General features: G+C 39.3%; 1 protein-coding gene across 8 annotated transcripts in view; it reads right to left on the reverse strand.

Annotated features, from left to right (window-relative positions):
* The window catches only part of LOC147237688 (dedicator of cytokinesis protein 3-like), a 59,980-nt gene that overhangs the window by 14,573 nt on the left and 27,840 nt on the right, over positions 1 to 17,567 (reverse strand). For 7 of the 8 annotated variants that reach the window (XR_015106611.1, XM_086152541.1, XM_086152532.1 and 4 more), the window contains 26 exons: positions 16,708 to 16,789; positions 16,538 to 16,598; positions 16,274 to 16,421; positions 14,577 to 14,665; positions 13,984 to 14,109; positions 13,127 to 13,251; positions 12,138 to 12,300; positions 11,862 to 11,968; positions 11,460 to 11,631; positions 10,931 to 11,028; positions 10,685 to 10,768; positions 9,372 to 9,472; positions 7,563 to 7,644; positions 6,041 to 6,211; positions 5,221 to 5,436; positions 4,069 to 4,261; positions 3,812 to 3,939; positions 3,364 to 3,510; positions 2,505 to 2,603; positions 2,292 to 2,386; positions 2,145 to 2,220; positions 1,830 to 1,930; positions 1,553 to 1,611; positions 1,042 to 1,190; positions 870 to 955; positions 398 to 424 (listed from right to left, as the gene is read on the reverse strand). Coding sequence is in view for 7 of the 8 variants with exons in the window: in XM_086152541.1 (XP_086008667.1) it covers positions 398 to 424; positions 870 to 955; positions 1,042 to 1,190; positions 1,553 to 1,611; positions 1,830 to 1,930; positions 2,145 to 2,220; positions 2,292 to 2,386; positions 2,505 to 2,603; positions 3,364 to 3,510; positions 3,812 to 3,939; positions 4,069 to 4,261; positions 5,221 to 5,436; positions 6,041 to 6,211; positions 7,563 to 7,644; positions 9,372 to 9,472; positions 10,685 to 10,768; positions 10,931 to 11,028; positions 11,460 to 11,631; positions 11,862 to 11,968; positions 12,138 to 12,300; positions 13,127 to 13,251; positions 13,984 to 14,109; positions 14,577 to 14,665; positions 16,274 to 16,421; positions 16,538 to 16,598; positions 16,708 to 16,789 (2,985 nt within the window). In the remaining variant the exon portion in view is untranslated. The remainder of the gene's footprint in view (positions 1 to 397; positions 425 to 869; positions 956 to 1,041; positions 1,191 to 1,552; positions 1,612 to 1,829; positions 1,931 to 2,144; positions 2,221 to 2,291; positions 2,387 to 2,504; positions 2,604 to 3,363; positions 3,511 to 3,811; positions 3,940 to 4,068; positions 4,262 to 5,220; positions 5,437 to 6,040; positions 6,212 to 7,562; positions 7,645 to 9,371; positions 9,473 to 10,684; positions 10,769 to 10,930; positions 11,029 to 11,459; positions 11,632 to 11,861; positions 11,969 to 12,137; positions 12,301 to 13,126; positions 13,252 to 13,983; positions 14,110 to 14,576; positions 14,666 to 16,273; positions 16,422 to 16,537; positions 16,599 to 16,707; positions 16,790 to 17,567) is intronic. The other variant, XM_086152549.1, reaches the window with a different exon arrangement.

Below are 17,567 nucleotides of genomic sequence, written 5' to 3' on the forward strand. Positions count from 1 at the left end.
AAAGAGGTCATTGGAGAATCAGTCACTGCACCTCAGTCAAGTTCAAAAGGCCGGCCTTTTCTGACTAGGAGGGACAGAGCAATGGGGGCCAAAGGTGCAAAAGATTTATCACAAGTCAGCAAATACTCTTAACTGGGGGTGCTTGTAGTGTCCAATTCTGAGTAAGGGTCTTGGAAATGTCCGAAGAACATGACTTAGGTCTATCTTACAAAGGTTCCTCACCAATCCTACTCTAAACATTTTCTAGAAGTAGTTTCTTACAAACTGAACAATTAAACATCTCATGCTTTGACATGAAAACACAACTTCTCTGTTATGGGTTTATTCAGTCCTCCAAAGTTTCAGGCCTTAGTTTGGCAGAAAGGAAACAGACAAAATACACGATTTGATATCATACCTGGGATACGGCCCAAAAAGTTGGGTTCTAGTCTCGCAGCACAAAGCAAGCACACAACAGTAACGTTAAAAACACTCAGTGAGGAAAAATCATAGACGGATGAGAAAAGAGTTGAACTTTGTGTGAATGACAATGCAGAACAATGAGAGGTTAACATTCTAATAAAATCTGTAAGGATGAAAACATTTTAATAGTGTACTGAAGAGGAAGGATGCATGACCATTGTAGTTACAGTGAGTAATATCACATGTTTTCACAGTTTCACTTTATTAATGCAGTGACAACAGTACCTTCATGTTTTGACCTGAAATCCTGTTTGATTTGCTCAGATAAAGAATCCTAACTCACTGCTTGAGACAGGTGTGTGTGTGTGTGTTAACTGAATTCTGGTATGTAGTTTTGTATGTAAAATATCCAAAATAACCTCTGTAGCTTCAGCTGCTGCCATTTAACAAAAGTGAAAGTGGCTTACAGCAAATTGAAGAGCTCTCTGTAGTTCTCATCACCTTTGCCCTCAGAGACCAAACTGTCCAACTTGTCAATAAGCTCTGCCTCCACCTGCAGAAACACACACTTTTGCCATTGTCTCATTCTAACAGAGCTGATAGTGAGCATTTTCCGTTTCCGTGTGTGTTCTTGGGAACCTGTTTGAAGTTTCCATTCTTGCGTTGCTCCCAGTCCATCATGTCATGGAAGATTGGGATCATGATGTTCCGTACCTCTAGCTGAGGGACCAGCGTTACGCCCAAGAATGGTCCGATCATCCCTGGGATGAAGTGCAGCTTATTTTCCCCTGCAGGATGTCAGAAACACTTTTAGAGGTCAAAAACGCATTACTGAGTGTGTGTGAGACTGAAAAACCTAAAACAAGTCTCCAGCTGAACGAAAACTAGAGGGCAGTTTTGACCTCAGCAAACTGCAAATTTCTGTTTGAGGTTGTTTGAAGTTGTTGAGTAATTAAATCTATCATTCTTTAGATGAATCATTCAATTTTATGCACAAACATGCACGCACGGGCAGACACATGCGCATGCATGCACCCTCACATGCACACACACACACCAATGGATCAATGTTGATAATAAGAAATAGATGATGCAAGGTAGCATTTGAGATGATCAGTGACAGCTGAAAATATATGCAAGGAGACCTCACCCAGGTTCTGCCACATACTGAAGAGTTCATAGGTCATCATCACTCTCAGATCTCCATATCTGCAGGCAAACATGATATCAAACTGACATCCTTGATGCCGCAACACAATCTTTCAGTAAAACAAAAGTTTCAGATTTCGAATGCGGCCACACTGACACGCCTTTCAACAAATCAGAAAGTGAGAGTTATAAATCTGTGGCTAGGCCACTCTGAAGTTTTCATGAACATGGAGAAAACACCTTGAAAAGATGTGTGTGTTCACACGTGTTGCGCTCACTTGTCTAAGATCTTTTTCCGCTTCGAAGGACTCATTGTTTCTAGCTGTAAACTGGGCTGGTTGATGTAAAGGACGGCCAGACTGAAGTAGGAGTTCCACACCTGAACACACACACACACACACACACACACACACACACACACACACACACACACACACACACACACGCAGACACACACACACACACCATTTTTTTGTATAAAAAATGTGTGTCTTTCCAGTACATAAAAACTTTTTTTTTTTGTCTGTCTGCATGCTTGTATTTCTCAACAGAACTCTGTGTGCATTGGTGGTGTTTCGAGTAACATGACAAACCTTAAAGTCAAAGCTGCCTTCACTGAAGTTCTTATGCAGAGCAGGAGACAGATACTGAGTCGTGGTCAAAATGATGCTGTAGAGAACATAATTTAGTCTCTGTTCATCTGTGTGTGATTAGTTGTTTGCGAGCGTGTGTGCTCATACTTGCTGGTCAAGAGCCGCATGATGTTCCAGTCTCGGGGGAAAATAGTGACTTTCATGAGGTTTCTAAAGATGCACAGAATCTTTAAGAGGAACTCCTAAAGAAAACAAAGAATGAAGGTCAAGAAAATGAAGAGGACAGGATAAAGGGGAAGAGGTGCAAAATGACTGATGCTGTGGATAAAAAGTCAACGCTCAGACACGTGACAGTTGTACCTTGAGCTCCTCTTGACTGTGGAAGCTGTCAATCAAGTGCTGGAAGTGGACATCCGCCATCTGGCGGAGGAGGGACAGGAGGCAAGACACATACTCTCCCTGATGAGAAGAGGCATCTTATGACCCGCTCGAGGAACAGTGCTACACTTAAAAGGGGATTTGAACCTCAAACCCCTTTGGTTTTGAAGCCTTTGTCAGACGCTCAGATGGCAGACGAGCCATCGATTAATCTGCAAGGAGGCTTCAGCTTCTGTTCTGAGTGATGAAAGTCACGATGTCCTTCAGAAAAACCCTAACAGGGCCTAACGCTGTCCCACTAAATAATAAAGTCTCTTACCATGTTATTCACAAATTAACCTCGGTAAGAGTCCTTCTGAAAATAAGCACTGTACAAGCACAGGTGTTTCTCTCCCGTGACAGGGAATTAATCATAAGCAAAAAATTGAATAAAAACAGCAAACAAATGAAAAACAAGTTAAATATTTCAAATATTTTCCTGGATCTTTTTTCTATATTTTTTTTTCTCTCACAAAGTATTTCAGAAATTGAGATCAAATTATGAGAAGAGAGGCTTTGCAGAGGACAAACACATCAAAAGGAAATTCAAATTTCTAGATGTTGACCCAAACATTTTGGAAATTTTGTCCAGATGTTAAAAGACACGAGGACAGGGGGGGATATGGGTATGACAGCCTGCTGACATGAGGATATATACACATGGAGGACATGGAGGCAAAAGGACATTAGGAATGATGTCAAGTTGAAAAGATATTGAATTCATTTACTATTTGAACACAAGAAGGAAACAGAGGAAGACAAAATACGGAGGGAGGTGAAGAAGAGGAAATGATTTACTCACAGTGATCTCGGTTGTGCACTGTGGACAGCGTTGACCTTTTATACCCTCCGGTGACTGGTTCTTGTTAATAATGGACAGCAGCGTCTGGAGAAGGACGTCCAGTAGCGACTCAACCATCATCTTCACCTCTTCCTGAACTGAGGCCTGCTGCGAGAGGACATGAGTCAGAGGACACAGGTGAAACAAGGTTACATTATTTCCCCAAATATAATATTTTACGGAAATAGATTAAATAAAGAGAAGCCCTGCCCACTTGGTTTTGCTCACTAAGTGTGACTTTTCAGTAAATATCCAAGTGTTAATTCTGTATTTGCGTCATTATATCAGTTTGGATTTCAGACCTTTTCAATTGCAAGAGTTTTAAAAGAGGTTTTAATTGAGTTTCTCCCCCATCAAGTGCTGGCCCCTAAAAACCTTGTAGATGTGCATGTGCGTGCATCTGTGTTACCAGGGAGCTGATCTTGATAACAGACAATATGGAGCTCAATATTCCTGAGCAGATCAACAGCTCCTTCTGCTGCCTCAGGTGGAGGTGGATGTGATGGAGGATGACAGGAAGCAGAATCCGTCTTGACTCTGAGGACCCACACATCCATGTACAGTAAAAACTTTCAAGCGGAATTCCAAGATCAGACAACAGAAAAATCAAACCACAGGGAATAAGTAATTCCCAAAAGATCTTCGAGTGTATGCAGGAAGTCTTACCCGGGAAGAAAAAAAGCCGGCTGTCAACTGTCCGGGCGATGGACTGCAGCTTGACCGCATCCATGGACTGTCCAATGTGCAAACTGGACGGCATGCTGCTCAGAGTCCCACGAACAAACTCCGCCACCTCCTGCACCGTAAATACCTGAAGCAGCTCTTCAAAGATTGTTGGAAAGGAGCTCAACAGAGCTGCCTGTGATAAGGAAGATGGAAAAAAGATTAAGTGAAGGACAATGAAGAGTACAAAAAGAAACATACTGCACTCTAAGGGACAACAACAATGGAGGTAGGAAATCCACGTTCATAAAGGGAAGAACTGATATCCAAGTCTATCACGATAAATGTTAAAAACCTAAACTCATGAATTATCATAGCCAAATCTTATGATGGTAAGTGAACTTTAGTGAAACTTTTTCAAGAAAATAAACAAAGTCCAGCGACCACGATAAGTTTTGAGGACAATAGACCACGACTAAAATGACTGAAAACCTTATCCTACATCTAAAAGGATTACATTTCTCATGGGTGTTATTGTTGTTCGTAGAGTTTCAGATCTGATTTGGTGAGGATTTCACAACGCTTTTAATTGGCAATCAAACCATTTTAAAAGAAATGACACTTTAAAGCAGGAGTATCTCAATTTAGACAATGACGTATAAACAAACTCCTATTTCAGGTTATTTCTCTGCTGAGACTCCGTCATCATAATTGTTTAATTAAGAAGAAGCATTTCATCACCCTCTTAAAATAATCGCCTAAGTCATTTTTTTACAAAAATGTTTTTTTTGCCTAAATCATCTCCTCATGATGCTGACCACCTCTGGCAAAATTGCCTACATCCTCAGTTAAACAGATTGTGCCATTCTACCCCTCTAGTAGAAATTGCCTATGTCAAGAGTGTGTCAAATGGTTCCATTTTTTGTGTTTTGTGAAAAATCTGAAAAAATGATTTAGGCAATTATTTTAAGAGGGTGAGGATATGATGATCTACTTGTTCAAAGATAATTGTAGCACGAAAAGGAGAGCGAAGATAACAATCAGAAGTTGAAAAACAAAAGTTACACATGATGAAACACCTGGGGTAACTAAAATTACGGGTAACTAACTTTCTATTTGAGGATGTGCTAGTAAGTTCTATAAATGTCTGCTTACAGAAATTGGCGATAGTGGCCGCAGGGCATTGGCGCGCCAGGCCTGAGAGCAGCCGATTGGTACACTGCCGGGAGGCTGTCCTGAGGTTGGGGGGGTGGCCTGGCCATGAAGCGGGGCTAAAGGAGCAAGAGCCATTGCTCCAGTGGAGCCCAAGGTTTGATTTGAGCCGGAGCAAGGCTGGGAGCCCTGGATTTTATGCAGGTGGGAGATTGAGCACTGCATGAGATTCAGATATAAAAGAAAAAAAGCGCGGCAGGTGAGAGGCAAAGGAGAAAGAACGGAAAATGAAAGTGAAGCGGCGAAAAGCATCTCAAATAGCTCAGCCAAACCATGAACCAACACCTTGAAAAAGAAAACTGCCTAGTCCTGTGCCAGGTCATTGTCTAATTTCATTGTACAAATTTGTAAATGAATTTGTTCGAGAGATAAAAGATCCGCATTTATTTTCGAGCAACTAATTGCTAATCACGGCTGAGACATATTTCAGCTGTGTGACACAGCTGTCAAAGCAATAGCGTCAAAAGTAAAAAGTAAAAGCAAAATCTGTGCAAAAACATACCCTCTGGACAAAAGGACGGGAAAAAAACATGAAACTGTGTAAACGGCACACAGGGTTTAATGATAGCTTTCTGCAACTTTCTAATTTTAAGAAGTTTTAATACTGAAGCGCCATGATTTGCAAGATTCTGTGAAAAAGAGTTGCAGAGCTTCAAGTCAACTGGAGAGGAACCACATCGCAACTTCTACGAATTAACAACACTATCCGTGACGTTTTTGTTGTGTGTTCTCAAAAGTTCTCTGTGAGTTTGTGTGTCCTGACCTGTGTGAAGACAAGCGCATCAGCGTTGCGACCATCCAAACTTAAGATGAAGCGGAAGGACTGGAAAAGTTCTTCAACACTACAGCGGAACTGTTCCTCTTCCAACCCACATGTCGCACGGGAATAAAGGATGCGTGACTGAACAATGAACTTGAAGAGATACTCCAGAGCCTGGGGGAGAGTGGGGGCAACATTTAAATAATAGAAATCCGGCTTTTAAATATCTATAACAAACTTCCTTTGGAATTTTAGTTCAATGTTAACGGTGTAGAACAACATGGGACCCGTTCATATTTAAGATCATAGTAATGCTGCTGGACACACATTGCTTTTTCAAACGATCTCACTATCATACTAAAAATAAATCGAATAAAAATAAAATAAAAGACACATGCACACGTACAAAAAAAAAAGATAATAAAACATATATATGTATATATATATATATGTATATATATATGAAGAAGAAACCCCTCTACTTTTGTCACATCCAGCTATTCATATGGCAAATCAGTGAAATATATCCTCTGCAATTGGCCCATCATGGTTAAACCATGAGCAGTGGGTAACCAAAAAGCAGCACCTGGGGATGGTACAGTGTCTTGCTCAATTACACATAGACAGGCTAGGAAGAACTTGGCCATTGAACCAGGAATGTTTGGTCCTGTAATAAACTCCACTAGTTCTACCATCATATTTGTTCCCTCCAAAAGGAGCTGCTGTGTGTTTGATCGGTGGACTGACATGCTTCAAACATTGAGATGGGCTCATGTTAAGGATTGCAACGTCATGTTATTGTGCTGGAGCAACGTGTAGAAGTGCATTCCATCAAAAGAGAAACTGTGGAAGTGACTACAAGTCAAGTTGGTGACCAGAGCAGCTAAAGTAATGCTGCATGTGTGTCAAAGTAGGTTGTGTATATAAATGCAGGGATTTCTCCAGACCAAGGACAGTAATCCTTGTACTCCCCAAGTGTATCCTAAGAGTAAGGGAGTTAGCCCCGATGCCGTGAGCAACCCCTGTACCAAAAGACAAGGCAAGACCAAAAGTTGCTTCATGATGCAAAATGCAGAGAATCATGGGACTTCCAGGTTTTTCTTTCCTGGTTTGGCCCTCTGCTACCTGAATGTTGCTAAAGAAATTATTTCAGGTCTTCAAGAATTTAAATTGTCATCATTCCAAACCAATTAAACACCGTTAATGTCAACTCAGTGCATACTGATGCCATATACTATAGTCTGGACCCCACAAATATTTGTACCAATATTTTCCACTGTGTCTCAATAATGTTCTCTTCTTCCTGCCCTCACGTTCTCAGTCTGCAGTATTCATGTCAAGTGTTATCCAGAAGCTTATGTGATGTTTCGTCGAGTAAACCTCAGTTCATCTAAATCCTGAGGCTATAATTGTGTGTTTTGGTTGGTCCTTGGAACTGTTTTAGGTGAAAACTAAAGTGGGTCAAAGAATCTGTCCTGGGTCAACAAAACTTCTGTTAGCAGAGGAGAATTCTGCTGGTTCTTACCCTCATGGCCTCTTGGACGTGGTCTTGTCGGACCACCTCAGCAGAGCGGTCCATGTTCCACCTCAGACATCGAATCAGCTCTCTGAGGCACAACAGATGAAAAAGATTGAATCTGTGGGAAGTAGCTTCACTGGAAGTGTAGAGGGTAATTGGTCTGACAAACTTGATGCATGAGGTTATAGTCTATACGCTGTCATTTGTTTGGTGAATTTTATGCCTTTTATACTCAAATTAGGGGAATTGGAGCCAGTGTCTTAAAGGAAACAGAAAACCGAATCAAACATTAAACGTTCAGATTATCTTATATTACTCACTAATTGCTAAACAAGTTCGCTTTTAGATAATTGGGCATCTAGGGAGATGCATTTATAGGTTACTTTCAATTACAGTTCTAGACCAAACTTTGTGTTTCTCACAGAATAAAACACAGAATAAACTAGAAATGGCTGCACACAGATGGTGAGTCATGCCTTAAGTTTTACAGGTAGTATTCATCACATCTGACATTCATGTTTTGCTGTTGTTACTACTGTTGTATAAATGAAAGTCGGACAGATTTAAGTTGTAAAGGCTGGACTGGTATGGACTCGGAGTGAAGCTGTACATGGTCACATTTATGCTGCTTTATGCTGCCTCATACTGTCCTATGAAGTCTGGTATAGTCTGCTATTTGAGAGTGACAGTATCTTTGTATTTTGGTTGATGCTGTGTGTTTAACAGTGAACACATCTAGAGGCTCGTGACAGGGAGCAGGTAGAAGAAAGTCCAGAGAGAGATGGAGGTAGGCCCACAAAAGGAGAGGGATGACGGTTAGCCGGAGGAGGGCAGAATACATGTGTGCAAATGAAAGGGACCCAAATAGAACGGTGGCTACAGGGAGTGAAGATAAGGACAGTGGAGGATTTCAACTATTTATGCCAATGGATCGTGTGGAAAGGAGGTGAGGAAATGTGTTCAACTGTGTTGGAACAGGTGGAGAAAAGTGTCAGGGGAAATGTGTGATAAAAAAATATCCGCCAAAATGAAAGGAAAGGTGTACAAGACAGTGGTGAGACCAGCGATGCTGTATGGTATAGTGTATATGGTACAGTGGTATTGAGGAAAAGACTGGGAGGGGAGTTGGATGTAACAGAGATGAAGATGTTGAGGTTCTCTTTGGGAGTGACGAGGATGGATAGGATCAAGAATGAGTCCATCAGAGGGACAGCACATGTCAGATATATAGAGATGAGGGCAGAGGCCAGACTGAGATGGTATGGACATGTACAGACAAGGGATGATGTAGATATTGGTAGAAGGATGCTGAGGTTGAAACTTCTTGGCAGGAGGACTAGAGGAGAGCAAAGAGGAGATTTATGCAGTGAAAAAGGACATGAAGTTAGTTTGTGTGAGAGAAGAAGTTTCAGAGAAAAGAGTTTGATGGAGGACGTTGATTCGCTGTGGCAACCCCTTGAGGGAGTAGCCAAAGGGGAAAGAGGAAAGACACATCTAGAGGCTCAAGACGTTGAAATATTATATCAATGAAGACAAATGTAATAATTCACTGAAAGTTAAAATGCCTATTATAACTGGCCCCAAAATTGAATAATTATAGATTAAAATATTCTTGACTGTGACCAATTACTCTATGAACCGGTAGATAATGTTGCTGGACCTGGCCAATTCATTTTAACAACAGTTTGATACAATTCAATAACAACTCAACCAAAAAATCTTGTCTTTCTCTTATTTATGCACAAACACATATACAAGTACACACACACACACACACACACACACACACACACACACACACACACACACACACACTTGTATGCCAGAGCTCCCGCAAAGTGTTTTTGGATGTAGGAATCCATGACTGGTCTGAAGTGGAAATATTTACTGTCTTGCAGAAGGTTGATGATGAACACCTATGAGATGAGAATAAATTGGTCACTTTAATATTACAGAATATTGCAATCTTTACACAATTTGCAAAACTCAAGTTACTTTTCATTACCCTCGAAGCAGAAAATAAGGTTTTAAGTTATTAGTTGTTGTCATGCCCTCAAATTAGAAAGCCACATTCTGCTTAATTACTGTCATCAACCAAAGAGCTGGCATCTTTTTGCATTCACCAGAAAAGGGTTGCTTCTTTGAATCAATTAACTTTGTAGACTGTTTTTTTGATCTATAGCAATTGGTTTGGTTATTGTATTCATATGGACAAAATATATGCCACTAACACTGGTTCACTTGAAACAATAATCTCCACTAGCCAACATTGTCTGCTGTTCTTTGTTCTGTTGTGCATGTCTAATCCAAAGAAACCGTTGTAAAATCTCATCATAGCAGCTGGACATCTAACCGCCAATGTGGAGCTTCCAATGTATAATTGCAAAACGTGGGCGTGAGCCCTGATCTGGGCTGAATGGGGTCTGCAATGTTGCAGCGTGAGTTGTTGGGAAACAAATGCAATTTGTTGGTTCAACTGATTCACGGTTTGAATGAGGTTTGTTGTAGTCTGGTTTGAGTCAGTGCCCCCCCCAGATGAGATGTGAGGTACAGATGGGTCTGCAGGTCAGTGCATGTCAATCTGCCTTAGGACTGATCCAAGCACTGAGTCGTATGTCGCCGAAAGATTGTGTAAGAGAGCACCTCCTCCGTTTAATGATGGTCTGTTTATTTGGACTCCTTTCTCAAACACCTCATGCAGTTTTCTATCCTTGGGGTGCATCAGCCTCTGTCTTAGGGTACTGCATGGTTCGAAATGTACTGGGATTTCATGTTTATTAAGTTCTCTAAGTTCTTCTAACAATGTGCAGTGTTTAAATGTTCTTGCATTTATTGTTGTTTTTGTGTCATTCTGTGCAGTTTCCTTTGGTTGTTTCAGTTTTGACAAAGGCTCAATCAGGATAGCCACAGGAATTTTACCTAGCATGCTATACCTCTGTACTTCCATCTGCATGAGGTTGGGATGTTATAAGCCCCACCACCCCTCATTCTTGTTCAGTTGCTACAGTTATATTACAGTTAGAACATGCACTCGATGAATGAGAACCTTCACTGACAGATCCAAAGTCATTCTGGTGTGTAATATTTTCAAGTTTTTTTAAGAGCCAACAGCAAAGAGCAAAACCTACCAAAGACTGGAAAACTGGTGGGCCATATTTTTCTGTGTTGTCATCCAAGATGGAAAACAATGTGTCAAGGATGTCCTGAAGAAACTGGCAAACAAACACGTACACTTAACCGCAAGTAACAAAGCAGACTTTGAAACGGACCATGTCATACCATGTTCATCTGGCCATTTAAGGTGTACAGGTGGATCAATATCGTATTGATATCTATTGATTTAGCAATAACTTCAGATGTTTCTCATGAGTCACCTTCACAATCTCCTCTCCACACACGTGTCGCAGCCTTCCGAGGATATCCATCACTCTGTCCGGGTGTGCCTTCCACTTCAGTAGTGCCAGTAGGTCCACTGGAACCGAAGCAATGAAAAACAGTCAACGTAAGTTCAATGAGCAAAGAAAACCCAGACTGAATGAGAAACAGTCATTTATAATTAATATCATAAATGATTGTTTTTATGAATATAACATATAATATTTTATGAATGTTTGTCAATTGAAAATCAGACAAAGGTACTTCTTTACAGGTTCTCCAAATGTTTACAGAACACTGTTAAACATTCTAAAAACATTTTTACGCTCTACACATTTTGCAGATTAAATCTTTGCAAGAATGGTTGATGCTTCAACAGGGCAACTATTACCGCAATGATATTACAACGTAGGAAATTTCTTGTCAGCGTCCAAAAAGTCTTTGTCATGTTGCAGTGTCCATATTATGGAAAAGAGTAATTATTTTAATTTTTATCGCAAGTTCAATTAAATAATGGCAATGACATACCATTCTGTGTGAGCTTGGTAGACACCAGCTGGGTGGAGATCAAGAAGGTCTCCTTGGCACTACGTTGGAAGACGAGGCTGGACGGGATGTTTGAGCAGCTGCATAAGTCATCCTTACAACATGGCAGACCCAGGTAGAGGGCGAGGTTACTGAAGGACGCGTTCTCATCACACTGAGCAACAGTTGGGACACAATGGCATATAAACATGAATTTCATGATTAATTTCACTATTCTCTGCAGAAGAGTGCTAGAATAGAAACCTGGTTAGTAAAATGAACACAATTCAGGACAGATTGGATATAGTGTTGATTTTGTGTAATATGTTTATAGAGAATAAGAGAAACCTTGGCCATATATCACGTAATGAATGTTTTTCACCGATAAAGTACAAAATGCACTACCTTGTAAACATAGAGTTCGTGGATTTCATCAGACAGAGTCATCCCATCCTCCCTCATAAGCCGAGTGAAGGAAAAGCCAAACAGCTTCTTCTCTCCTTTGTCTTTTGCTGCAAAAAAACCAAAAACAATGACATATTCTGATAATTCTTTCAAATAAATCAGTTGATGTAACTAATCATTTAAATATACAAAGCAACAGTAACTTGCGCTGGGATATAATGACAACAAAGCCTTGACAACTATAAGATGCAACAAAATGAGAATTTTGTTTCTCACTGGAGCAGTGTCTGAACTCAAAGCGAAGGTGGGAGCTTCTGAATCGGTCGATGGGAATAGGGAGTTTGAGGACTTCATTCCAGCGGGGATTGTTGTTGTGATAGAGGACAAAGGAGCGGTGGTCCGGCAGGTTGGACTCCCCTGACCCAAGGCTGATACAGTCCTGGGTACATGGTTTCAAATTAGTTTAGTAAATAGAAACATATATATTCCTACTTGCAGATACATGCACTACTAGAATTTTCGCCACTGCGCATTATGTAATATCCAAAGATGATTAACAACAACAATTTAAAGATACATTTCTAAATCAAAAGTAGATCAGTTGAGTAATACATGATAACTAACACCTCCCATCATTCTGCTGTTTAAAGTTGCTTTACATCAGGCATGTCCAGAGTCCGTTCTTCTGTTTCATATTTTTGATCGGAGTCTAAAACTCAGATAATGAAAAACACTGCATTTCCCCATTTGATAAGGAGTAATACAAGGATTCATACGGCCCTCAATGTTTTGTACATCTGAATAATATTACTGTTAGTGTTATTTTCCTGTTCACATTTTTTGAATTTAGAAGTTCATAATGACCATTTGATTGTGAATAATATTTCATGTTTCAGATGAACCTACATATGTTTATTCTTTCTTTTTTTTTTTTTTCAAACAGAATTTTCCTCATTTTATGTGGTATTCAAGTATGAAAGTCAGAGTGATTATGGTAAAAACTTTATAGATTTCTGTTCTATGTTAAGGCATTAAAAAAGCATAAAAGTATGCAATTCGCAATGAAAAAAAACCTGAAATAGTTCATTTGCATTTCATATTAATGTTTCAAAGAATGCCAGGCCGAATGGTTGGCCCTCACACATTTTCACCTCACCAAATATGGCCCTCCCTGCAAAAAGTTTGGACACCCCTACTTTAGACAAAATGAAATGAAAACTATCCCCATTGGGAGAACAGTTGGGCTTCAAAAGTTGATATTCTACCTTCATAATCTCGCCATCGGCATGGAGAACTAAGACAGTGACTTCGATGTTCTTCTGGACACTCTTCCCTCCTCTCTCAAAGTCACCTCGCTCAAGCGTCAGATACAGATCATTGCGGACATCACCTGGGGAAAAAACAAAATGTGTGACAATCTTTGCCAAAATGAAGGTCTTTACATTTTGAAATCACATTAAATGTTTAATATGTAAAGTTTCCAACGTTTCCTTGACTCCTATGATCCAGTCTTACACTGGCGCCATGCTGTGTTCATTGCAACTTTTTGTCATGGTTTAAGACCAGGCGTGGGCAATTATTTTGGCTGGCGGGCCGAATTTCTTTAATTTCTTTAATTTTTATGCACAGCCCAACTAGGTATCATATAAATTGAACAAAATGAAAATTGCAATTTAAATATTTACATTTTTTGGCCTTTTATTTCAAATGTATTGACATTATCTTGTATGTAATCTCCCATATAAAAAAAAAAGGGAAAAAATAAGGAGCTTCTAAATTCAATATTGATTGAAAATACTTATTAAAATATTCAAAGAAAATAGTTTGGCCGGCCGGATAAAAAAGCCGAATGTCAAAAAACACTGTTGCATCTACATGTGTGTTCATGAAGTGTGCTGTGTGTCTGCAGGGCAAAACTAAAGCACTCCTCAGTAGAAGAAGTTGACTGGCTAAATGCATCAGAAACATAAGAAATAGGTTTAAGTCCCATGAACAAAGACCTTATCAAAATAAAAGGATTCGACATTAAAACTATAGTAGAGAACTGGTGGACTAATATTCTGGGATAAAATAATAAACCTTAAACAGGAATTCTCCAATTCTTGATGGCTAGTGGACTCACCTGGCATGATGATATCTGGGAAGCCAAGTTTGCGTGTCATGGCAATTCCCTGACTGAAGATGAGCTGCTTTTCTCTGTGGACCTTGTCGATGTCACCACGCAGCAGCTGCAGAGATATTATGACGCCTGAAAGGCAAAAGTTGGTTGTATTGGTTTATATATGTCATATTACATATAAGTTATATTGGTTTGTATATTGGTTTCAATATTGGCTTGTATGTTGTAAAATATCAGTCACACAACATGTTTGGTACGTCACGGAATATGAAGAACATGGGATGAGGCTCAAGTTTAATGTCAAAAAGTTTTTGGAGTATAAACAAACAGCTGATGGGAACAATTCTCTGAAGCAGTCATGTTGGCACTCTTGATAAATCTCAAGGATAGTGCTTTAAACTTACTAACTGTGGTTAGTAAGAAAACTAACCACTAACTGTGGTTAGTGGGAAAAAAAAATAAAATCCCAGCAACATTGTAGTAAGTTGATACAGTCAGCAAATTATGACAATCAAAGCAAAAAAAGATGACGGTTTAAGTGAGACAATCATCCAAGTAATCAAAAGCCTCAATTTGCTGGTTATTTCATGTCTTACCATAATTGCCGCTGGGGAGGGTATACTTGGTGCTGGATTTGCGGATGATGTTTTCATGGATTTGGAACCATTCATTCTCATTGTTGCACCTGAAGACAAAATAAAGTCACCAGGTAAAGATCCAAATTTATTGACAAATTTACTTTATTAATTTTAAATAATATAATTATTATAAATATGCCCAGTGTAGCCCCAAGGCAGAAAAAAAACCTGTATCCTCTTTGTGCTGGTTCTAAGCCAGGATTAATGCTGAGGTTTGTGAGAAAGGTCATTCAATGTTAAACCTATGCCAAATCAAATAAGTGAATTAATTCTTGACTGCCGTGAAAGATCAGTCAAAGCCTGTGTTAACAACAACTGCCAGGGTTCAATTAGCCTTCAGGGTGCCTGTGGAAATTGGGCTACTGCATGTTTAACAAGCAGAGGTCTCATTAATGCTGGGTATAAGCACTGCGTCTGATACTAAGATAAGATAGAATATATTATATTGATCCCCATTAGGAAATTTGAGTGCCACAGCAGCACAGGGCAGAGGACAGGAACCAAAAGATATTAAAAGGGAGAAACAATGAATAGACAGTAGCTAAAGGTTTTCGACAGGACAGAGACAACGACAAATAAAATAATAAAATAAGATAAAAAGACTGCGAGACAATGATAAAACACTGCGACACAACTGTGAATAATAATAAAAATATAATGTTGGACAGACAGGAGAACACTTTTGGCATGTCAGTTCAGGTGCTCCAGAGGTTTAATTCATACCTGTCTGAGATATGTCAAGAGTGTTATCTTTAACGATATCCTCTGAGAACCCTCGACAACAAGGTATGAGGTTCCACTGGCTTCTGTACTGGGCCCTGCTGTTTTCACTGTAAATGGCACCACTGGGCCAGATTCTGGGATAGTTTGAAAATTGATTTTCACTGTGTTGCAAATGATCTGCTGCTGCCATTGATGGACAGCACAAAGTTAGGAGTCTTGTTGTTCTTTATGTCAGGACACTTCTATTGACTTTTATACAAAAGAGTCCGAGTCCATTAACGTGCCATCGGCTAATTAGACATCTCTGAGACATCTCTTTTTTATTTGCATTTTGATGGAAATGGCTTTATAAATAAATTGTCCATTAATATTATTTCTGCAATATCAGTAGAAGGATTGTGAGATTGGAGCTGCCAAAATGGAGATTTATGGATGTTGTGAGAGAAGAGGATGCAGATGAAAGACAATTTACATTTACTGAAGTACTGTCAAAATGTTTTTTTTTAATTTCTATTCAGTTCAATTCAATTAAATCAGATTTGATTCAATTCTATTCAAAAAAGTTTCTGCTAGGGGCGATTGCGAAAAATCAGTTAAAATGTCGGTGACATAATAGCTCCTCAGCATACTAAGTTTGGTAAAAAAAAAGAAAAAAAAAAAACAATCATGGCAATTTCTTCTACAGTTTAAAAATTGATTTTGTTTTGGTGACATTCATCAAAGGATACTGTCACTTCATTATAACAGTAAATTTCTTTGAAGGTAATAGGTAACACTCATATTTTCTATGTGATCAGATTTTTTTATTAAGTATTATTATTCAGTCTTACTCTCATACTGCAGCCTTAAAAGAGCCAATAATGTGATTTAACAACGACGAGATGTTTTATCCATGTGTGTGTGTATGTGTGCATTGCATGTTCTTGACTCACGTGTAAACCTTCATCACAAAGTCTTTCTCCTCCTTCATCTCTGAGATAGTCTGCAACACATCGCTCATGGCAAGGATGGCACAGCCATATGGGCGGCGGTACTGAACATGTGGTGGACCCTTCTTACTGTCGTTCAGGAGCATTCGACCTACGGCGGTTGCAAGAAATGTGTTTGTGTGCTGATGCAAACACACATAAAATGTAACCCTTGATTGTGAATCAGATTTTGGTCTGATGCCAGCTGTGAAAACTGTGCTGCCATACCAGTCCTGATGATGTGACAGACAATGTAAAGATCTCGCTTCATGTCTTTGTTGCTAAGATCCTGACAACAAAACAAAGTCATTCAAGCCATTTTGACAGGTTTTGTTTGAATTACTGTGTTTCATCTGTTTAGAAACTTCAGTTGAACAGCAAGTTTTATTGTCTGTTACCGTGAACAGGGCACGCATTCGATCCAGTCTCTCAGGGTTCTTTGGCCCCCCATTCTTGTTGAGTCGGATCATAAATTTCTCACTGAAACAAAAGAGATGGTTGATTAAGCGGTTTTAGCCACTTCTCGGGATTCTGAGGATCCAGATAACCAGTGATTAACTTTTGCTAAAAAACATGGAAAAGAAACATTCGAACACAATATACAGGATCTTAAAACATGGGGTGTCCAGCTTTAGAAACTACTTTATTGTAATTTATTTTCAGGTAACTTACTGTCAGTATACATACTAAAAACATAAAAATCCCAAATATGACCCATGACCAAACATAAAAATATTTCGACAAAAATTTGTTTATTCTTAGAAATTACGAACGATCCATTATGTCCTTGAAAAATAGCGATCAATTGGACAGCTGCAAAAGATGGACAATTAACAAACAGCTAAATACAAAATAAATGAAATAAATAGAAACTACTTTATGCCTGAAAGTGCCTCCCACCCACGACTAAACCTGGACTCATCACTTACATTATGATCAACGTACTCCCAACCTCCATAGCAACCACTTGAAGTAATGAATTCTTTGAAAATTATTATAATATATTATATTATAGACCGAAGCACATTTTCTGCAGTTGGGCCATGTCGGAGAAATTACAAGAAAGACTCCTGCAAGTCTAAAAAAATCTTGTTTACTTCTCATTTCTCCAAAATTTCTTTATTACAACACAATGGACAAACATGACGTGGATAAATGGACCATGTAAAGGTCCATACGTGGAGGGATTGCAACAAATTGGCCTTTAGACACCCACAGACAGCCATCATTACTTGTTCTTTGACTTATAACATCCATC

This window comes from Fistularia commersonii, chromosome 1 (genome assembly GCF_037954325.1).
Source record: "Fistularia commersonii isolate RoL2024-O1a breed Wild chromosome 1, RoL_Fcom_v1.0, whole genome shotgun sequence".
Lineage (NCBI taxonomy): Eukaryota > Metazoa > Chordata > Actinopteri > Syngnathiformes > Fistulariidae > Fistularia > Fistularia commersonii.